This window comes from Lepidothrix coronata, unplaced genomic scaffold, assembly GCF_001604755.1.
Source record: "Lepidothrix coronata isolate B3197 unplaced genomic scaffold, Lepidothrix_coronata-1.0 Scaffold12, whole genome shotgun sequence".
In the NCBI taxonomy this organism is placed as follows: Eukaryota; Metazoa; Chordata; class Aves; order Passeriformes; family Pipridae; genus Lepidothrix; species Lepidothrix coronata.
In genome coordinates this window covers 7,762,770-7,786,544 of record NW_016690192.1, presented here as the reverse complement: position 1 = coordinate 7,786,544, position 23,775 = coordinate 7,762,770, and the positions used below count along the sequence as shown (strand labels likewise).

The window sequence follows — 23,775 nt, the reverse complement described above, 5'->3', positions numbered from 1 at the left end:
TGCAGTTTAAATGCAACACACAGCTGATGCCCTGGTTGGTGTGTGCCCTGTGCCCCAAGTCGTGCCTGAGCTGGAACTATTCCTGACTTCAGATCACTGTTTCCTTAACAGGGGTTTTGAGTCTGCCAGATGGCTTTGTGATGAGAACAATTGACTCTGACAGTGCCAGGAAGGTAAAGCTGAGCAGTGGTGGCTCATTCCTGTACCAGCCACCCCAGGTCTCTCTGTGGGAGCGATGATTGTGCCCAGGGGTGCAGGTGGGATGGAGTTTGCTCTCCCTGAACAGTGAGCCAAGGGAGCAATGGCAGAAAGTGTGTGTGTTGAAGGATGTGCAGGTTTAGGAGGTCCCATTCCTCTTTGGTATGTTCCACAAGCAAGGAGTGCTCAGGTCCAACTGCAGCACATGGCGTAAGGGACCTCTGTCTGCAGGGAGAAATGTGTCCAGGCTGCTCCATCAACCAACAAGCTTGGAAAATAATAAGTACAAAGAATAAAATAATAAACCTGCTCTTTGTCTCAGTTCAGACACTGGGCTAAGCTGGAGTGTCCTTGGCCATAGTGTGGATCACATGGCATTATGTGGGATTCAGGCACATTTCTGAGCCTGCACTGGGGATATGCAGAGTATTTCATTTTTTCTAATAGTTCTTATAACTAAATGTAGTGGATTTCTGTGGCTGGGTTTTGGTAGCAAGTTGGGGCTACAGGGGTGGCTTCTGTTAGAAGCTGCTAGAAGCTTCCCCTGTCTGGTGGAGCCAAAGCCAGCTGGCTCCAGGACGGACTTCCTGCCACTGGCCAAGGCCGAGCCAATTAGGAGCAATAGTAATGCCTCCGTGATAACGTATTTAAGAACAAAAGGTTGTTGCACAGGAAGAATTCCAGACAGGGAAGAGCAGGGTGAGAACATGGGAACAACAAGGTAGACACTAAGGTCAGCGCAGAAGGAGGGGCAGGAGGTGCTCCAGGCACCGGAGCTGAGGCCCTGCAGCCCATGGGGGAGCATCAGGGTGCAGAGACACATCTGCAGCCCATGGAGAAGCCCATGCTGGAGCAGGTGGATGCATGAAGGAGGCTGCGACCGCATGGGAGGCCCAGGATGGAGCAGGGTCCCGCTGGAGATCTGCGGCCTGTGGAGAAGGAAGCCCACACTGGAGCAGGTTTTTCCCGGGTAGGACTTGTGGCCCCTGTGGGGGACCCATGCTGGTACAGCTCATTCATGAAGGACTGCACCCCATGGAGAAGTGACCCATGGGACAGCAGTCTGGAAAGAGCTGCTGCCCAAGGGATGGACTCACGTTGGAGAGGTCCATCAAGGACTGTCTCCCGTGGGAGGGACCCCACAGGAGCTGGGGAAGGACTCTTCTCCCTGAGCAGCAGCAGAAACAACAACTGACTGTAACCCCCATTCCCTGTCCCCCTGCACCGCTGGGGGTGGGGTGGGGAGGGAGAACATGTAAGGAAGGAGGGGTGGGGGGAAGGTGTTTTTAAGATTGTTTTATTTCTCACTCTTTGGCTCTTATTCTGTTAGTAATAAATTTAAGTAATATCCCCACTTTGAGTCTGTTTTGCCTGTGAAGGTAATCAGTAAGTGACCTCTGCCAGCTCTTATCTCAACTCATGAATCCTTAGGTGTTTTTTTCTCTCCTCTGTCCAGTTGCAGAGGAGATTGAGAGTGGCTTTAGTGAGTACCTGGCATCCAGCCGGGGTCAATGCACTACACTAAACAAGGAGGGAACAGGGATAAAATGGAAGCAATGTAGAAGTAGGATGTGGCTACAGCATGAAGCAGTTTGTACACCTGAGTGATCAGCCAGAGTCAGCTGATTGCTGACACTGCCCTGGCTGGGTTTTAGTGTCCTCCAGCCAGCTGAGCCCAGTGCAGGAGCTCTTCCAACATCTGTTCCCTGCTGCTGATCCTCTTCCATCCCAACCAGGCGGAAAAACAGCTTGTTGTACCTGGGAGAGGGCTGTGCCAGGGGTGGGGGTGCTGGCAGAGCTTATGTGCTGTGATCAGCCCCATGGGCACGTTGCTCTAGGCAGGTGAGACATGAGGGGGTGACTTTCTCTGCCCAGGGCAGCCTGGGTAGGCAACCCTGTTCAATGGGAATGTCATGCCTGCCACCAAATCAATGGAATGATGCCCTTTTGCTGCTGAGCTGGCCTGGCAGGACAGCTTCCATCAATGAAAGCAAGATGTTTCATTTAGGAGAGATGTACTTTGCCTACTGGTCACTATTTGTAAGAAATTTATATCAAATTTATTTTCAGGTTTAAATCTGCAAAGTTCTTAAAAAAAGAAATATAAAAGAGAGGAAGCCTTCAGCTCCTCTGATTGTCCTGATTGGGCAGTTTCCTTTGTTAAATGTCCTTCCACCCTGTTTCTTCTTTAAAGGTATCTGTTCATTTCTCTGACAAACTGAGAAGAACAAGGCTTTCTCCCTCCACATCTCCCCAGAAATTCCATTCATTTCCTTTGTGCCTGAGGACATGGGTTAATGGTGGCCTTGGCAGTTCTGGGGGATGGTTGGACTCAATGCTCCTAGAGGGTTTTTCCAATCTAAACTATTCTGTGATTTTTCTCTGCTGCTACTCTCACCCACCCCCATGTCATTCCATGATTGTACTCCTGGTGCAGGAATATTCTGCCCATCTGCCAGGTCCCTCCATGTGCTTTTAATTCCATTTACTCATGACTCAGTTCCTTGGTGGGCAACACTTAAACTGTGATCAACACACCCAACTCTCCTCCTTTAGTCTCACAGGGATCCTGGAATTTCACAAATGTCCACCACCTTTCCCACCCGGAGTGCTTAAGATAGAAAATACTCTTGGAAGTAACATCTGTGGCTTATGCTCCAGATCTGAACAGGTTGGAACAACCTGGTCTAGTGGAAGTGTCCCTGCCCAAGGCACGGCGTGGGACGAGATGGTCCATTCCAACCCAAACCAGTCTGGGATGTCGTGATTCCTGCTTTTGAAACCTGAATGACCTGATGGGGTCTGGTCAGTCATATTCTACAGAAGCATCACTTCATCTCAGAGTGCGGGCAATCCCTGTTCCATCTCTGTGTCCCCCCCACCGTGTGTTGTGCCATATCCTGCTACACCTCCCGCCCCCCAGCACACAGAGCCACGTTTGTGTGAATGTCGTCACTTAACTGCCTCTGACAACTTCTCATACATTTCCCTGTTGTGAAAGGGAACGTTCTCTCCCGTAGCCCTGATAACTGGAAATAAATCAAGGCTTTATTGTGCCCAGTTAATAGAATGTATCAATGAGCCCAGAGTGGTTCCTGTGGATAGAAGCATAATTCTGAACACGGATATTCATCGATACAGCGGGTGTTCAGTCACCCGAGCGTGGACAAGAAAATTACCAGGTTTAAATTACTTTCTGAAATTCAAGTTTCTTGGCTGGGCAACTTCCCACCCTACATAAACAATGAGCTCAGGCACACATGTTATAGCTCTAATGACTTTACAGGAGTTTTTCATTATACTGCTTGATATTGCATAATCTACATTCTCTACTTGATTTATGTCTGTCCCCCCTAATTTCCCTTTGAGAAACAGTGGCCTGAGGTTATGCCTGAATTCTGAGAGGACAGGGCGGGGAAGGAGAGGAGAAAAGCCATTGAAGCTGCTGGCTGATGACGAAGGAATATGGTACCAAATCAAGTTCAGATAGATAAGACGTGATCCAATTTCATTGCTCCAGTAAATCCTATTAGCATTTTCCATTACATTTTGTAAGGCAAATACTGATTTATAGATTATAATATTGAACCCTGCTTTGAATGAACCAGTGCCTGGATTTAATATGTCATCTGAAAACTGGTCTGAAACTCTCTATGTGCTACTGTCACTCCACTGATTCTCTTCTGCTCTATTAGTGCCATGCTTAAAAATATTGAAGGCAGCTGCTAAATCCTGGAATTTCCAGAAGAGCTGAGGATGGAAGAGCTAGGAGACTGAAGGATGGAATGTGTGCATCAGAAAACTGGCATTTATTTTAATTCATTTAAAACTGTCAGTTATCTAAACAAATAGCAAACGTGGGTTTTAAAGTGGAGTGGTATTGCAGGATTCCTTTTTTTAAAGATAATTTATGCTAAGGGTTGGCTTTCCTGTAATTGTTCCTTGGACAGCTCTGTTAGAGCTGCATCTTTCATTAGAGTTCCTGTGCTGAGGGAGCCCAGGTGCTGCCGGGAAAACCAGAGAGCTCTGGGCCTGTTGGTTTGGGTCCCTGTTCTTGGTAGCACAGGAGGGGAGGACAGGGCTTCATTTTGGGGCCAAAATTCCCAAGCAGTTTTTTGGCATGAGTTGCTTTGAGGGAAATCATGTCTGCTGCAGCCTGGGTTCAACCTGCAGCAGTTCTCCTGCCTCCCATGTGCCATGAAGAGAAAGCTTATCTGAAACATTTTGCAGGCAGTAAGTACCAAGAATACAAAGAAAACTCAAAATATTCCAAATATTGAGCCTTGTCTGCTTGTAGCAGCATCTCTTTGCATTTTCCATTAAGCCTTGAAAATATTGAGAAAAGGAAGTGGATATATGGTATGATAACCTGTATTAACCTTGTGAGCTGTGCCACTGAATCCACAGTCCCCGTAGGTGTTTGCCCAGTCCCTCCATAAGGCACCTCCAGTTATGGCAGCAAACTCTCCTCAGTCACAGTCCTTAACTGGACATTTGTCATAGTGTCTAATGTGACTCTGTCTCGCAAAATCACAGCCCCATTCCTCACCTGTCCCCTGGGGAATGGAGATCAGTCTCTCCTTCAGTCTCTTCTCAGCCAGTGAACCTGTGCCCCCCTTGTTCACCTTCCTGTGTTCACCATGTCTTTAAATCTTGAACTAACACACCAGGTTAGGTGTTGTGTTGCTGAGGATGGGGAAGGATTATTTTTGCTGCCTGTTTGTATGGCCTCAAGCTGTGCCAGGGGAGCTTCCGGTTGGACATCAGGAGGAATTTCTTCCTGGAAAGGGTGGTCAAGCCTTGGAAGGGGCTGCCCAGGGAGGTGGGTGGAGTCCCCATCCCTGGAGGTGTCCAAGGAATGACTGGATGTGGCACTCAGTGCTCTGGGCTGGGTGACAAGGTGGGGATCGGGCACAGGTTGGGCTCGATGATCTGGGAGGGCTTTTCCAACCTCAGTGATTCTGTGATTCCATATACCTGCCTCTAGGCACTTGTCTTCCCTGTGACAGCAGGACCCTTGGGGGGGAAGGGGTTTACCCCCAGCAGCCCAAATCACCCTCTGCAGAATGTCCATCTCACCCCCTCACTGGATTCATGAGCGTTTAACTCATTCCTTTTTGGTTTTGTCTGGTTTTCAGACCACTTCTTCAATTTATCTGAATTATTTCAGGGTTCTCATCTCTGATAATGATGTTAACAAACCCACCCCCTCCTCCAGCAGCAAGCCCAGGACTCGTGCCCGGCTGAGCAGATGGGACAGCAGAGCCCTGAGCACAGTCTTACAGACAAAGGGTCCTCACCTAAGGCAGCTTTCAGCCAAGTCCAGCTTGTCTGTGCATGGGGGCCGTGGTCAAACAGTATCTGCTGTCGTTCCCTGCTCTGGGCAGGATCTGCTGACCCGACACAAACTATTCTTAACCAGCCAGTTGGCAATTGCTCGTCTCCTCGTTATCTTCCAGGTGCTCTCACACCTTCGATTGCTTGACCAGCATTTTTATGGGCATTGGAGAGAAATGGGCTAGAGTGCAATTCCCTGGCTCTTGGTGTGCTCTCCTTGCCTCATAACAGTTCACCAAAGCTGTGTTAGGTGCTCACCCCACACCTCAGGAATGACATTGCAGCTCTGCATTTGCTTAATCCAGCTTTTGGATAAGTTTCTGAACCTCATTAGGCCAACTGGGTGTATATCAGTTTGATTTATTCAAGTACTTGCTGCATTATTCTTTCCTTGTCTTAACTTGAAATATAAACCTGTGAATTGTGGTCATTTGATTGGTCTCATTATGTGTTTGCAATGATTCTGTCTCATTTACCCTTTCCTTTTTGTCCATGTGTTTTGTGTTCTTTAGTAAATCATCTAAATTTGGGGGTTGGGGGCTTTTTTCCTAATTTCATCAAGTTTTCCTCTGCCTCTGGACCTCGTGTCTGTGTGCTCAGAGCAAGTCCCTCATCCCCTAGGTTGTGGTGGTCCCGCTCAAGTCCAGAGCAGAGAGACCCTGGACATCCCTGTTCTGCCACTGGTTTTCAGCCGAAGCAGTGTCAATCCTGTGGGACTGGGTTTCTGGGGAGCAGTGAGGCTGTTCCAGAGGTGCCTCCTGTACGGATCCTGTGCCCCTTCCTGCTGTGATGGTTTGATAAGGTATTTTACACTGGGGAATTTTTCTAACAGGAATGTGTGAGTTTCTTGTAGTGAATTTGAAGTGCTGTGTTTGTTTTCGCTTGGCCAGGTTGGGGCTGTGCAGAACAGCTCAGCTCATTAACATTTCTTAGAAGTCGTCTTCCTGTTGCTATGGCACTTGGCATAACATTATGTGTAATATTCTGATTTTACTTGGAAATCACACATACTGTACAAGCCACTCTGTCCTCATTAGATCTGTAACTTTAAACCTACTGGGGAGAACCATTCTTGGACTTCAGTGCTTGTTGGGGCTCCTCAGATCTGGACACGTTGCTGTGACTTTGTTTTCCCAGTAAGTGTCTTGCTATGAACTGTTCCTGACGTAGGAAAAACATTTTCTTGGCAAGGTTTTGGGTTTGGATTCAAGAAAGAAAATTGCCTCAGTTAAATTATGAAACTATTACATATAAAGTCAATGCCCACATATTTTCTGAAGGTCTCTGTCCTCCTCTGCTTTGGCACCAAGTCTAAAATTGCTCAGAGCAATTTAGTTTTAATTTCCACTTTCTTCTAATAGAAAGAGCGGAGGGAGGAGGGCTTCTCTTGAAGCATAAATCAATAACTCTGATTTCTTTCAATTTTTAATAGCCACAGATGTGCAGCTCCATATTTATATCCTTGACTAAATTTGGGACTGGGGGGTTATGGTCAGCATTGGCTTTGGGAGCCTAGGAGTAATTTTTGTTAAGAAATCAGTGAATCTACATAAATTTATTTTTGTTCATAAGTGCAACACCTTTTTTTCTTAAAACAACACGGAAAATGTATGGAACAGTTGTAGGTGTTTCTGTGGCTCCTTGTTTTTGCCATGTTGGTTGTTAACCAGCCTGGGAAGAACATGGGCCACCTTGGCTGCTCCACCAGAAGTTCCTAATTGTGACTGTGGTTGGCATGCCGCATCTCACAGCCTCAGAGGACCTGAAATTTAATCCCAAATGTTTTATCTTGGTGGGAAAACAGCATCATATAGATCAGTCTCTCTTTAATCAAGATGTATTTCCCAATATTATAACTACAGAGAGCAATTTGCAGGTACTGACTGAGCAGCCACAATTCCCACTGGCTGTTTGTAGAAGTCTGTGTGGAGTCTAAAAAGACTGAACTTGGCAATGGCCTTCTGAAGCGCCAAAATCACCCTTTGAAAAGCTAAAAGTTCTCCAGCGTGTGGTTTCACTGCCTTTGGGGAAACATGTTTTCCTAAAGGTTATGTTTATCTCAGGTTACCTTTCAAAATGGGATTTTTGGCTTCCAAGTCACACTGGGGACTCCTATAAATCTGAGTCCTGGTTCCTATTTGGTTCTGTTACTGGGTCAGTAGGGTTTAGTGCAATGTGAGCTCTCCAGAATGTGGTTCTGCTCCGTGTGAGCTGCCTTGGTCTGGGACGTGTGGGCGAGGGGATGCTGGTGCACACCAAGGACTTGCATCCTGGGGCAGAGGCTTCAGGCGCAAGAGGTGACCTGGCCTGTCTAAGCTGTGCCCAAGGCATGACTTCAGCTTGCTCTGTTTGCCACAAATTTCCTGGTTTTCTTTGGGAAGGTACTATGAGGATTGGTCCCCTTTCAGTTTGGGTTTCCATTCCCCAGGTCTACCTACTGCAGACCTGGGGAAGGAAGAGTGTCCTACCTTCACTCCTTTTGATCTGAAAACTGTTGCAAAAGATCAAACTCAGAGTTGTGTGCGTCCTTTCCAACTCAGAATATTCTGTGATTTCGAGTGGGGCAATAGTCCTGTTCCCCAGTGTGCTGTTGGGGGACTATGGCCTGACTTCTCGAAGGATGCACTGACAGTCTGCAATACAGGAAGATCAGGAGGGAGGGGGGTGTGGAGGTTTGTGTATCAGCCCAGCAAGACTCTCTCTTGTCTGTTTTTTCCTGTTATTGTTCAATATTAACCTAATTCTAACAATGGAATTCTCTGTTGTACAGATGTTCAGGCTCAGCAGTTATAACTTTTACATTTGAAATACTGCTGCAATTAAAAACTTGTAGGAAGGCTGCCAGGGAATGATGGAGGGGCCTGTTTTCCTGCAGCACATTTCACACAGCTGGGAGGGGAGAAATAACACTGGAATTAGTTTCTGTGTTGGTGGGTTGAGTGTATGAGAACACAGAGCCCACTCAGCTAAAGGAGATGAGGTGTTTGCACAACCCATATGAGAACTTTGATCAGGATTTAAGACAGTAACAGCAGAGTTGAGTTTGGGTCCAGCCATCCGGTCCGGGGACTGCCAACCAAATATTCCAGGTGAAAGCAATGCAAATAACAACCGGGGTTTTGCATAAGATAAAGATCTTTGTAGAATTTCTGCTATCCTGTAAAATGGAGGTTTTGCTCATGCACAAAATAATTAACCAGGGTTTACTTTGGAGGGTGCTGTTATTTTTGGTCAACATTAGGATTGAATTCTTATTTACTTAATTTGCAAGGTATTATCATCACCGAGACCACTCGTAGGAGTCATGATGTCCTATCTCATGGCAACACTTAAAGAAAAACAACTTATACCAATTCAATAAAAACTGGTCTTATAATTGAAGCCACCTTAGTTGGTTGGGTGGGGAAAGGATGTTTTTGGTTTGAAGAAAATATTTGCTGGTGGGGAGAGAAACCTCTTGTAAATGTAATGTTCGTCACGCTATATCCTTCAGGTATTTTTATTAACATTTCAGAAGTCAGATTAAAACAATATAGTTCAAGTTTGTGACTCAAGTGCAATTTGGCTCCTAAATTAATATTGATTTCTTTTGGGGGTGTGATGGTTTGTGCTGAGGTTCTGAAAACTGCTGTGTGGTTACTGCATATTTCTGAAAAATGCTGCTCATATTGAAGCATGACAGAATTGATTATACTGTTCCTCCACATTGGTGGCATTTGTGCCAACACAGCAGATCATCGGGGACTTTGGCAGCACAGAACGAGGGCTCGTGTTTGAAGGAGTTGGAGCATTAGTACTCAAGATCTCTCTCCAACAGACAAGGAGCATGTTTTTCATCTTCTCAAAGAAATTCTCTGCTTAACTGTGCCAAGTGATTTGAATTGTGAGGGAGTGGCGGGACTGCACATCCCATGCTTGCCGTGGTGCAGGGCAGGTGTGCTGGGACTGCAGCCAGGCAAGGGAGTGGCTTCTGCCCTCCAGCAGCACCTCAGGTTGGCCAGTGGCAGCTGAGGCTGCAGGACAGGGAGGCAGCTTCAGTCCGTCTGTGGGAGAGGAGATGGTACTCCAGCATAACACCAGCATTGGTGCTGCAAAGGCAAATTAAGAGTTTAAACCACAAAAACCACCTCAAGTTCTCCCTTTGCTATGTTAGAGTGTCTCCAACACTGATCTCTGAACCACAGTAAGAAGAGCTCAAGCTTTGCCAGGGAGGTTTAGATTGGACATCAGGAGGAATTTCTTCCTGGAAAGGGTGTTCAGGCATTGGAAGGGGCTGCCCAGGGAGGTCGTGGAGTCTCCTTCGATGGGGGTGTCCAAGGAATGACTGGACATGGCTCTCAGTGCTCTGGGCTGGGTGACAAGGTGGGGATCGGGCACAGGTTGGACTTGATGATCCTAGAGGTCTTTTTCAATCTCACTGTGATGCTGTGAAATAATAATAACCCATGACATGCTCTCTAAAAACAATGAAAAATATTGTCATCAACATATTGTTGATGGTTTTTATGAAGACTCTGGTGTGAAGCTTTCAGACCATTGTTGGTGAAAGTGTGGGACCAGCTCATGAATAAGTGGACAGAAAAATTAATGAAAGGGTTTTTTAATAGTTTTTATCTTTTCTACTCTTGATTCATGTTAAGGCCAAAATAAGGTTACAATAATATTGTGGACACCCCTGTGTATCCATCTCTAGTGAAGCTGCCTTTCTTGTAGCTCCTTCTCCTGGCCCCAGTAGGAGCAGGAACATGCTCCTCTCCATGGGTATGGCTCCCCAAAGGGTCAGCATGCAGGTCCTGTCATCTTCAGAGGTGCTGGAATTTCACACCTGCAGGTGGATGTTAACCCCCAACCTCATGGGATGCAAAGCCAGGGAGTGACTGAGGAAAAGCCCTCCTGGGAAGCCGATCCTGCCTGGGGTGGATGCTTTCTCCCACTGCCAGCTTCTCCAGGCGATCCCACTCTGAACACCAGCTAAAATACAGTTTGGGAAAATTGAAGTTTTAATAGAAGATGAGTCATCCCTAAAGAGCTCCTGTGTTTCAAGAAGCAATTTGGAGTGTTCAGCAGACTGTGTGAGACTCCAGGCTGCGTGAGACTCCAGGCAGAAGCCAAAATTAATGGAGAGCTCTCCAGCTTCCGTGAGTGTTCACTTGCCCAGATCACTCTTCAGCAAAAACAATTACTTAAAATATTTCTCCTAGCTTTACACACTGTAAAGCAATATTTCTCTCAATAATTGTATTATTCCTTATTGCTGTTGGGCCAAGACTGAGTCTCCCTCGTCCCTTGAAGTGCCTTTGAGGTGACAGTCAAAGGGGTTCCAAGAGAGCAGGTGACATGAAGCGGGATCATGGGAAGACAGGTCTGAACAGTGGGTCAGTCTTGTGAAACTCTCCATCCCTTGATTATTTTTTAATATTTTTTGACCAGTAATTGCAGTTTGAAATGGTTGTGCAGAAGGAATGTGCTTTGCACAACTTGTGAGTGTGTGGGCACAGTGTGATCCCACATGGGACAGTCCATGTTGGCTCCTATCCCGGCTACATTCGGCATCCAGCAGGACACCCAATACCTGCTAAGGCTGTAAGGATGTTGGTACAACCTGTTTTTCCATGCTGACATGGCTAAATGAGATCTAATATCTCCTGAGGGGGTTGGCTGGTGTTAGCAAGTGTGTAGTGGAGGCAACAGGTTGGAGCTAAGGCAGCTTGAGAAGCTTTACTTTGCTTTTCTAGTTTCAAACAAAATGGTGCTGTTGACACAAAGAAAGGAAAAAATTCCAACATCACTTTTCAGGCTTTGTAATTCATAAAGCTGGTTCTCTTCATGTTTTCTACTTCTTCTTAAACAAAAACAAACTGTTTTGAGGCTGAAGTGACCTTTTCTGGACCTTTAGAGCTGCAGAGCAAACACGAGGTTCTGTGATGGAAGTTTGTGCCTCACAGACACAACCAGACTCTGAGACACTTCCCAAAGACAGGGAACATCATGGACTGTGTTGATTTGGCACCTGTTGCACAAAGATCACGATAGTCAGTGCTAGACTAAAGAATTCAGTTTACAAACTTTGAAAAACTCACTTAAAATGCACTATCTCCAGTGTATTTGGAAAAAATTCTGTTTAATATCAGATGTATCAAAATCCAGGTGTTCAGCTGCTTCTGCACCTGGTGGGACTGATGGCAAAAAGAGAGTCTGGAGAAAGAGAACAAATCAGGAATTATTTTTCAAAGCAGCAGTTTCCTTAAGTGAGGAATTCCCAGTATTCCAGGTTTCCCATGTAAAGCATCTGCATCTGAGTGTTGACTTGGAATCTATTGTCCCTTTTTGAAGAATGCGTGACATTCTTTGGAAACAAGGAGTTGTCACAAGAACATTAAACAATCCACTGGGACAAACTGGGAAGCCCTGGGTGTTTCTGGTGTTCGGCAGTAGCTCAGTTTTTGGCTCTGCTTTCCCCCAGCTCGGCATTGCGTGTGTGCTTTGTTTTAAGCCCTGATCTCAGAATAGAAGGTGACCTCAATGCCTCCATGAGCCAATTCATTGGCTTTTACCTGTTTCAATACCACAAAACAGAGGAGCAAGAAATTACTTTATATGGACAATCTTATAAATGAATACAGATTGGAGAGAGGGGGAGAAGGATAGACCCTTGAGATGCATTTGCTTCAATAAAATGCTTCTTTTCCCACAGCCAGCTGATTTGTTGGTGCCACAAGGGTACAGGTCATGTGTTTAAGGAGAAGTCCAAAGCAGGCAGCTGTGTTTGAGGCAAGATGCCCAAGGAAACCTCATGTGTTCCTTGGCCATGCAGCGATGGAGGGTTTGCACAGGTATTTTGGGTGGTCTGCAGGATGCAGAAGCCACCTCTCCCTGTCCCATGGAGCTGCCAACTGAAACCATGGACACAGATGGAACCTCTAAGAGAAAAGTAAATGTCACTCAGAGTAAACAAGTTTCTTTTTAAATTAATATGGCTGTATCTACTCTCCCCTTTGGACTTGCAGGAGGTCTGGGAAGCCCTTGTCAGTTACACTGAGTTGAAATTTTATGATTTTAATTCTAAAACTTGTTTTCAATGACATGAACTTTTCTGAGAGCGTTTGGAAGCAGCCAGGATTTCTGGGGCTTTATTGCTTTTAGTCAGAATCCCCTGTGGAGGTGACTAGTCTTTGTCACCTCTCAGTGTCCATGGTCCTGTTTCCATCAGCTCACATCTGTCACGATTACTGGGGGGGGGACGGGACACCAAACCTTCCCTTTATGTAAACTTCACTTCTTTTTAATGCAGAGCAATAGCTTGGAGACCTTTCATGGCTCGTTCTCTTTCTTCATGAGCTACATATGTACATGAGCTCCAACACACTGTCAGCGAACAGGGGTTTTCAATCAAAAAGCCTGTCAGGAAAGCTGATTCACTAACAAGAAAGCTGTCAAGCTGTGACAGCTGCTGTCTTTGCAACCCCAAACAATCTGTTCAGTGCTAACTCTGACTTATGCTTCCATTTATTATACAGCAGTAATGAGTTCTGGCCTTGGAAACAGCATTTTGGGGAGCTCACCTGGCTGTTTTGGTATGGATGTGGATATAGCAAATCAGAGCCCAGGTGGACGGGATAAGTTTGCTGCAAAAAAGTTCTACTTCTGTCTTTGGAGTTATTTTTTTAAAGTCCAGATCCAGTCCTTACCTCAATTTTTGTAGTCAAGCATTGACCTGCAGATTTCATTACTGTTGTAACATAAGAAGATTAGCATTTCTTATTTTCCCTATTGTGTTGAAAAATGGCTTATAACCCTAAAGACAACACCAAGATCCACAGGAATTGGTTCTGATGTTTAATGATCCCAGGATCTCAGAGCCCACTAAAATTCCACCTGGAGAAGGAACTGAGGAGTCAGGCTGCTACTGCTGTCCAGCTCCAGTATGCAAGTTGTCAGCCTTTTGTTTTAAAATAAAAAGAAAAGGGAAAGAGCACCTTGACAGTCCTTAAGTAACTTCTTCCTGCAGTATCTTACCAGCTCTAAATCTTGCTTCAGTTGTGACTGATTATTGCTTGCCTGGCCCATAAGGGAGAAGGGAAGAGCTGATCCCTTTTTCCTCCTGTCTTGCACATTTAGTGCTGCAATATATCCCTAATAAATCACCTTTTCCAGCTCTACTAATCCCAGTTCCTTCTGTTTTCCTGAACTTTTGGCACTCCAGTTGAACCCACAGTAGTGCCTGGCCATAAAGCAGTGGTTTGTTCTAGATAACACATATGTTGTGCATTTCTGGGCTAATTGTCATCTTAAGTCATCAGATGAGGACAATAAACTTCATCAAATATCTACATGAAGCAAATGAAGATGAAACTGTTATTTTTTGAGACCACAGAAAGGCTGGTCAGGGTCCTGACACTGAGCCCCCCGTGTCTGATGTTCAAAGGGGACTGACTGGCATATCCCCAGTCCCCAGACATGTGTGAGAGCTGTACCAAGATGTAGTTGTACCTGGGGGAGACCCTGAGGAGGGTAACAGCCACCATGAGTTCATCAACAACACTTCACACTGTGTCACTAATTCCCATTTATCACAGGGGAAGGCAGAAGATGTCACATGTCACAAGTTTTTGGTGTGTGGTGCTTACAGGTGCAAGTGGGAGAAACATGGATGAGAAAAAATGTCCCTGGGGAGGATGTTGAATTAGTTAGAAAGTTGTCCCCCAAAGGCTCCTTGTCAGGGACGTGGGTCCCCAGAGCTGAGTCCAGTGCTCCGGTGTGTGAGTGGTGACCTGGTGGTTCCTGGTGGGGCCGAGCTGCAGGTGGTGGCACAGAAAGGCACCACTGTGGGCAGCTGAGGCTCTGGGCACCAGTTGGGGGGAACTGAGTACAGCGTTTTCTGGAGTGGTTTCTCCCTCCCTTTGGTGTTTCCATCCTCCCACACCTGCTCTTGTGCTTTGGCTCTTCTCTGCTCTGCTAGGACTGGAGCAGGTCCCTGCCTGCATTTCTGACCTATTGTGAGGGATTTTGCATTTTTGTTGCAAACTTTCTTTCCTTGGAAAACTACCAGCTTCCTTTAACTCATTTTCCCCTCAGCTTTACTGCCAAAAGATCTGCTTAGTAGTTCTCGGAATTTGTTGAAGTCCATTGCTTTTATCTTCCTTAGAGGGAGAGAAATAGCAAAGCAAAAGTGCTCGTATTTGTTCACACCCAGGCTCCCGGCCAGCTCTTCCTTCTGGATTGGCACCAGCTGTATGACACCATCTCCCTCCCTCCTCCTTGCTCCTCAGTACCACTCCAGGATATGGATTCTCATTTTTCCCCTTTACTCCCCATGCACACGTTGGCATTACCACTCACCCTCCCCTGACACAGCCGAAGGGAGCAGGGGAGCATCTCCCCCACAGGGGCCAGGGGCTGCTTCCAGACAGGTCTGTGGCCCAAGGGGTTCAATGTGTCAACGCTCACACACAAATATTTGTCCATATAATGCACGCAGGGATCCCAGGTCACCTGAGGAACGTGCCAGTTCATGGCTGGAGCTGCTCACCCGTCCTTGGATGCTGCTCAAGGAAAGGGTTTGTGTTCCCACGCTAGAGCAACTCCTTTAATAGGGGATAAAAATACATTTACAGAGCTGCATTCAAGGGAATATGAGGAGAAAAACGCTTTGTTGGAAAATGGAAGGATTAAATAGATGAAGCAGTGAGATAAAACCCAATGGACAGAGAAACAAAGCAGTTCTAACTTGCCTTTTTTCTCCAGCTCTCTTGAGGTCTTTGTTTGCTTTGCTGGTTTTGGGAGGTTTCATTAAGTTTCTTTCTCTTCTTTTTTTATCCCTTAAATACCTGTAAAACATGTTGTTAAGATTTCCTGTCTGCCAGGCTATTATTTATTAAGTATTATTTTATGTTGCTGATTTTTATGTTTTCCTCCCACATAACAATTACTCATGGATTTTAAGTTTTCTCTCAACACCAGGAGGTTTTGTATTCCAACCCATAAATTGCACAGCAGCCAGGGATTTGGATGGTTATAATGCAATCCATTAGATGGAGCTGAGGGAGGGACATGTTTTGGGAAATTTATATGCCCTGCAACAAGGCAGATCCCACACAGAGAGTGCTGGAGAATCCACTCGATTCCCAACAGTGCAAGGTATTTACACAATTGTTTAACTGACATCTAGAGTATAGTGCTTGTAAAGGGAAATCCTAAATGGGAAAGGGAAAGCTGAAACAGAGAGAGATTTGGATCGATAGTGGAAGGTGTCCCTGCCCGTGGCAGGAGACAGAACTAGATGAGCTTTAAGGTTCTTTCCAACCCAAACCATTCCAGGATTCCATGAAAAGCACATAAGAGATGCTGGGTTACGTATAGAACTGCATTCTCACCGATATCTCATACATTTGCATATAAAATTTATGTGCATGTACAAGTCAAGATCCCACTGAATCTGTGTGTTTTGATAAGTCGTCAAGAAAAGATGGAATAAATAAGCTTGTTAGTTGCTGAGCCCAGTGGTTGTTACAGGCATGTCTCTCAAATGTTTCTGCACAGCACAGAAGTTTCTGATGTGAAAAGCCATTTATTAAACCATTCCCTTATTTTGGGAATAGGTAGGACTGATGCTCGGAATAAATTAGCAAAATTAAACAATCTAGATTGTCAAAAGCCCATCTTAATTATCTAAAGCACAAGTAATACTGTTTCTCTTGTAAAGACTTGTTACTGTATTGGCAAAACACTATGTGTGTACATATATCTAAATGAATATATTTGACTATTGCTGATATCTGGTTTTCTGAGCAGCAAAACAGATCTCAAAACCCGTTCTCTTACCTAAGTTTTTATCTTAACACCCTGGAAAGCAATTTCACTAACAAAAGTTGACATTAGGATACCGAATTAAAAGCTGATGAAAACTAGGAAAATAAAAGACTTTCTTTTTTTTTGACATTTACAATTAATGCCACAAAAATGTTAGTTTAATCAGACAATATGGGTGCTTACAAAGGTGAAATTGAAAGTTACCAGCCCTGAATGCTCGCGTAAAAGTTAATAAATTCATCTCGTAATCATTATGCACATGCTAGTTATAATAATTTACTGTCCATACCAAATCTTTATAAGCATTGTAATTAAATATAAAATGCACATTAGAATTATAATGAGTAATTAGGGCAACATAACTAATGTGCATAAAAGTCCCAATGCTCATTAAAATGTAAAAAGGGGAAACCTGCTCTAGCTGGAGTTTTAGTGTGTTCCCTGTGCCTGTGAATGATAGGGATTGCTTTAACTGTTGCCTTAGGCATTTAAAAGCAAAATGAAACTACCTGGAAGGGGACCAGATTCAGCAGGACTTTGAGTCATTGCTGGATGAAACTTAAGTTGTAAAATTCAGTTTTCCAGCACAAACGCCTGAGTCACGCGAAGGTGTTGGGGGACAAAGATGTGCAGAATCAGAATCATAGAAAGGTTTGGGTTGGGAGGTACCTTTAAGCTCATCTCGTTCCACCCCCTGCCATGGGCAGGGACACCTTCCACTATCCCAGGTTGCTCCAAGCACTGTCCAGCCTGGCCTTGCACACTGGGCTTTGTAGGGTGAGACCTGCACAGGCCCCACGCAATGACACCGAACCCCAGGCGAGCCTGGGGACATCTGGCATCGCCTCCAGTGCCTGTTGGGTCCAACTCTCCTCACTCACACACTTCTTTTGACAGATCTCTCATGTGGGGATACATAAATATGTATTTCTGGGGAATAATAAATATGTATTTTGGCTCAAGCCCAGCCTTCCCTCCTGAGCCACCTCACACAGGGACAGACGTGAAGGGTGTTGGTGAAGCTCCAGTGAAACCACGGCTCTGACACCCTCTCCAAATAACCTTTCCCAGCAAAGCACTCACACAGATTTAAGAAATGGATATTAAATAAGTTCCAGTAATGTATTCCCAAGTCAGAAATTAGGCGTTTGTTTTAAGAACCTTTCTCTACAGGGCTGAACCATGGGAGAGGATTAAACAAGGATCCACTGAGGGAGACTAAACCTACAAACATGAGTCACAGAAGCCCAGTGCTGCTGACAGATTTATAGCAATCATATTCTTTTCTCTATTATTTTATATAACCATTATTTAGGAGATATAAAAATGACAAATACCTTTAAAATTATTAGTCTGGCATGAGGTTTTCTTGTTAACATCACTGTTCGATTTGACTGCAGTATCTCTGTCAGCCCCCTGACTAATCCCCACCTTGGGAACTCAGCAAGGGTTTCACCCCCTTCCCTCTTTCTGCAGCCTCTGCCAGGTTTCCCTCTCTCCTGGTGCTCTGTACCTTTGAGACAAGGTGTTACTTTCTTGCTGGCTTGTTTATTATTATTTATAGTGAAGGGCTCAGGCACAAGGCTGTGTCTGCAACACAGTGGGAATCTCTTTCCACAGAACTCGTGGAGGGGAAACCCAGTGAAGGCATTAGTTGTAGGAGTTTGAGGGAAGACTGCAGCTGGAGCCTCACCTGTCCCACACCTCAGAGGATGCCAACAGCTGCAGCTTGACTGACAGCAATAAAATCAGCTCCCAAATATCTCCTCAAAAATGAGTCTTTTTGACTGCGTAAAAAAACTACATTAAAATATATATAATGTATAGTGATGATCTGAGAATCTCTCCCAGGAGTTTGCCTCTTCTCTTTCCAAAGCAGGCCTTGGCAGTGAGAGCAGCAGGTTTTAGGTGTGATTTCAGCTGGAGTATCTTAGTCTTCCACCCCCATGGCAGCAGGTGGGTCTGGTGGATTTTTGGCTCAGCTCATTACTAATCAGTGCTCCAGGAACACACCTGCATCAGACTGAAACAATAAAATAACCTGACAGTGATAAATCCAAGAGAATGGTGGCTCCAAGCGATCCCTGGGTTGTGTTTCCATACCTGTATTAACCAGGGATTTCCTGGAGCAGGGAACATTGGTTTTAATTCTAATTCTGAAGAAACAGAATCTGAAATCCTTCTGAAAGGGAGATCTAAGAAAACTCCCTCTTCAGAAATTTTCCAGTAGTTTCCAAGCAGAAACCTCACCAGATAGCAAAGCCTGGAATCGTTGCGTATGGCTGGGATGCAGCTGTAATCCCTTCCCAGCTGCAATGGGAGCACGGGCCCTGAGGCTCCTGCCTGAAGAAGGAGCAGCAAGCTGTACATTTTTATGCATCATTTCATTTTAAAACATATTGTCAGTGATGTTCTGCATTATGTAAAAAGCATCCAAAGCAAAAAAATCCCTAAAAACAACACAAAACACCAAGCAAAAGGTGAATAGACCCCAGAGGTAGCATGAAAGTGGTACGTTTTAGAAAAAAAACCTTTGTACACGACTCAGGCCTTTTCTTGTCTCTTATTTGCTCTTCCAGTGGTCACATCTTTTGTACAACTTGAGTGAAGGAGTGGGAACGCTTTACGTGTCCCTGTTATTTTTATGGATTAACAAAACCAATGTGTTTTTTTCTATGCACGTTATGCAGAAGTAGTCCTGCAAATTGCTTAAACACTTATTATCTCCTGGAAATTTGAATGTTACCAGTTGAAAGTTAATGAGTTACTGGGTTTGTCTGTTGTAATCATCAAGTGTGTGATGAGGGAACTTGCCTATCACTGTTTTGTCATAGACCTGATGCTTCTTTAGTGGCAGGTTTGTGTAAAATATTCAGATCTCTTAAATTGTGTCAGAAATGAGGGGTTTGGCTGTCTAAAGAAACACCATCAAAGGTATTGGTCAAAGCAGGCTTAATTTGAATTTGTGAAAATGTGACTTTACAGAATTGGGTGTCAAGAGTTGCTCTGTTACTGCCCATGCTGAAGCACACAAAGGAAGATCAGATCAGAAGCCGTTTGGAATGACTAACACAGAAGCTGGGAATGCAAAAGGGAGTGCAAAGGGTATGGGTGCAAAGATAACGCTGCCAAAGGGTTTAGCAGCACTGAATCACTGAGCACTTTAACATTTACAAAGCGATTTGATAGGTTTGCTGTAGTTATAAAAATGCCTTAACTCTGGATTTGGGACAGGAACATTCATTCCAGAATCAATTCCCGTGCACGCGGTTAAAGCCCTGTGTGCTCCTGTTTCCAGGTGTGTAAAGGCACATGTTGAAAATTCCCCTGTGTTGGTTCTGACTGTTCCCACCTGTACCATGTATGAGCTCCTGGTGGGATCAGGGAGTGTCTCAGGCTCCACTGGGACAGTCACGGGATGTTTCAGCACTCAGATGATTCTGTCAAGGTTTATCAGGAGTTTCTGAGGTCAGGTCAAGATGGGGTGGGGATGCACCACGAAAACACAGACGATGAATGGTGGGTGAGATGGTGCCGAAAGCAGACGTGAGGCAGTCAGAGCTCCACATGAACATAAACACCTTGAAGCAACATCTGGAAAATTGCTTGGGAAAAAGTAAACAGATTTTTATTTATAAGTTCTGTGGTTTGGTTTTTATAGTGTTTTGATGATGCACATAAATTATTGTATCAAACTAGAAAACATAAAAGAAATTCCAGGGGAGAGGCAGTTGTTCCCTTTGATAATCTCTTTCCTGAGGAATTTGCTGTGTTTTATTTTCAGCTCATTGTTGCCTTTTGCTGGCAACTGGAAAACCTGACAATGGCTTTTTATCTTTATTTGTATCTGTGGTTCTAAGCTCAAAATGTTCATTACTATTTACAGTGTTTACTATTTAAAAAGACAAAATACATTTACTAAAACAACGCTATATCCAGTGCAATGCTGGGAAAGTCTGTTCTGTGAGATTGATGGGTGGCTCATCATCTTGAAGGTTTATTTCTTAAATATGCAAAACAAGAATTCAAAGGCCACCTGAGCTCCAGGGTTTATGTGCTGTTTGCAGGTGCCATGATGCAGGAGGTAAGAGGTGCTGGAACTGGGGACCCTGTGGCCTGGGCACTGCCTCAGCACTGCTGTACCCTCCCAATGCCAGGGGGCCTCGGCTGAGCCCAGTGGGAGCCTCTCAGTGCACCAGTGTTGGGGTTTCATGTGCTTCTTTCCAATTCCCAGGATTTACGTGCATCTTGTATGACACTAATGCTTACAGTTGTGGTTTACACCGAGTAACTGTTGGACAACCAGCTTTTTTTCAGGATTGGATTGATCTCGCTCCATGTCTCAGTTGTGTTTTTACACCAAACATATAGGACAGATCTCAGAATCTGCAGTGTGGGGTAATTTTGACTCTTCTGGAAGCAAACGTGGTTGAATGTGAACCAAGCTGGAGACCACTCGCGCCAGGCCGAGCGTGCCAAGGAGCAGCGGTGCTGAATGATCTGCGTGTCCAGATGCCAACATCCATTTTACAATTCTTTTCTTTCAGTTGCCCCCACAATTCAGGAACTTAAATCCAGCGGTGTGGTGCTTGGAGGGAACGGCCTGATACGGTGCGAAGGTGCAGGAGTTCCTGCCCCGAACTTTGAGTGGTACAAAGGAGAGAGGAAGTAAGTAGCCGGTGCTGCCGGGGCTGTCGCCTGCCCGTGGGGACCAGGGTGGAAGAGAGAGGAGCCGCCAGGCTGGGGTTGTCCCCATGGTGACCAGTCCAGCAGCTTGGCCTGCAATCAATGCCGAGCTCCAGCAGCGGGTACCTGGAAGCATTGGCTGTGCAGTTCTGGGGAAGCAGCTCAGTCTCCTCGTGGTTGTATTTCCTGCTCTGGACACAGGCTGTGCTGGGCTCTGAGAGTGATAATTGCAATAACAAGCCTAACATTCAAATGTGCTTTAGTAATTACAGCCTCTTAAGTATAATAAAAAAAAGCACTGAAAAAGCTACTAAAAGGATTTTTTTTTTTAATTCATCTTCCCAGGTTTCCTGCTGTGGGTTTTGGGGTGGAGAGGTTGTTTCATGAGCAAGACTTTCAGCCAAATCTTCCTGTGTATGGATTTTCACCCAGTTGTGCCACTGGTGGTCTAGACCATGGGTCTGTATTCCACAGAGCTCTGCAGGTCACTGCATCCAAGAATGGGTCCAGGGAGTGCTCCTTGCTTGAACCCTAGAAATTGATTCTGTGCTTTGGGTTTGTTGGCAGCCAGCTTCACTTCCAGGTCATTAGTGTTATGGAATGGTAACAAGAATCTCTGTAGAGTCAGCTTTATTTTAAAACCAGCTCATTAAACAGGTAGATATTTTCCATTTTTAATAGGACATTGGGTTTTTCAGCTCTTGGCTTGTCTAAGAGCTTATTTCTGGTAGGTTCTTGTGTCAGTGCAAAAGCAAGTGGATATTGTCCCTTGTAACTTAGTGTCAAGCTTTTGGAACTTCCCAGCTTCCAAGTGTTAGGTTTCTCAGCTCAAACATCCCCCTAAACCTGGGAGCTGGCAGGAGAATATTAATGACCCTTTTTCACAGAAAGCCATCTGTCAGCTCTTTTCTCAGCTGCTCCCCTCCCTCAGCAGGAGCTGCTCCTCCTCCCTCTTCACTTTGCTGAGCAGTCACAGCTTTGCACTTCACCCTATCCTAAAACATTCTCTAAAACCTGACCTTTATGTGACAGAAACTGGTTTTCCTCTGTTGGTGAAATTCAGCTGCATCCTGTTTGCAGCGATGCCCGTTGTGTTGTACCTATCCTGGGGGGAGTTGCAGCAGGAATATATTTTGTGTAGGAAATATTTCAGTGCAGTTTTAGCACTCTGGATTCAACCAGCCCTTTCCACCTTTCTATTTATAACACTGACCAAATTCCTTTCCCGTGAGTGCACTCAGTGCCAAGGCAGCAGCAGGAAAAATGAAGCAGAGCATTTCAGGACACCAGAGTTGTGCTTCTGTCTCAATTTCAGTTGGTGTTTCACCTCAGCAATAACAGTACTGTCCTGTTATGTTTTGCTGTCCAAATGTTGTGTTAAATCTCACACTCCATCCTTTTTAGGAGTTGGACTTTTGTGATTCTTGTGGGTCCCTTCCAACTCAGGATATTCCATGAACTGTTGTTGGCAGATGCCTACAAAGGTGCTGGGGAGCTCTGAACCCCCTTCACTTGCAGGAAGGAAGGAAATCCATACACGCTGTTTTTTCCTTCAGTATATCCCCTTTCCCTCTGGATGATGGGCAGCCACCACAAGATGAGCCTTGGGCAGCTCAGTCATTGGTTTAATGCAAAGCTCTCAGAGGTAGCTCAGAGTAGCATCTACATTATCAGGCAGATAATTTGCAGCTGTACTCCAAGACTACATTTATCCCTTGGGAATGCACATCCTGCTGGATTTTCTGTTAACAGAATAGATAGAATCCCATTTGCTTTAGATACTCTTGGACTGGGACTTGTGTTTTTGGACATCTGAAACCCTAAGTGTATGTTCAGTGTCTGAAACAAGCCTTTTGGGCCTGTAAACTGTATTGTTGTTACTTAGATTAATGTAAATCCAAACCCACCATTTCCAGACTCAAGGGATCATCTTATCATAAAAGAGCCATTAAAGCTAAGCATAAAGGCTGTAAGAGACTACATTAAGTTAAAAATATTAGTCTTTGAGGCAGAGAGGCTAATTCTGCCTAGTCACTGAGTTCCCAAGGGCTGCTGTTTGATAACTTTCTATAGGTGCTGGTGCCCAAGGTGGGGTGAGCTGGGAAGAGACAGAAAGTCTGGGGGAGAAGTTAGTAAAATCATCTTAAAATTGTCATTGGTTTGGGTTGGAAGGGATCTTAAACCCATTCAGTTCCACCCTCGCCATGGGCAGGGGCACTTTCCACTAGACTAGGTTGCTCCAAGCCCTGTCCAACCTGGTCTTGGACACTTCGAGGGATGGGGCACCTCCAGGGATGGGGCTTTATAAATGTGTGTGGCTTCTAAAATTGTAGCAGGATTCCCTGTAGAGAGGAGAATGACTTCACTATGCCAACTCCAAAATCCATGTCTGTTCAGTGTGTTACGTTTAGAGTTACACAGAAATTAGATCTCAGACATTAAACAGCCACAGGGAAGAAGCCCAAAAGTCACCTAAATAAAATATTAAAATATTAATTCCCTTTTCCTTCTCAAAGCAAACAAGACACACATTTGAAATGACAAAACTCATTATAGGGGCTTAATATATTATAATAAGGTGAAAGTATTCAAATTTGAAACCAAAGGCAGGTACCCCCTGGGGGCTGGCACTGATGCATGAGCTCTGGATGTGCAGGAATAATCTCTGGAATAAAAAGGAAATCACTCTTCCCTTTCTAACTGGTGCAAAGCAGAAAGGTGAAGAAACACGTGGGGTGGCTGCAC

General features: G+C 45.0%; 1 protein-coding gene across 2 annotated transcripts in view; it reads left to right on the top strand.

Moving 5' to 3' along the window:
* The window catches only part of NEGR1 (neuronal growth regulator 1), a 212,507-nt gene that overhangs the window by 140,672 nt on the left and 48,060 nt on the right, over window positions 1–23,775 (top strand). For both annotated transcript variants that reach the window (XM_017805653.1, XM_017805654.1), the window contains exon 5: window positions 20,892–21,012. In XM_017805653.1, coding sequence (XP_017661142.1) covers window positions 20,892–21,012 — 121 coding nt within the window. The remainder of the gene's footprint in view (window positions 1–20,891; window positions 21,013–23,775) is intronic.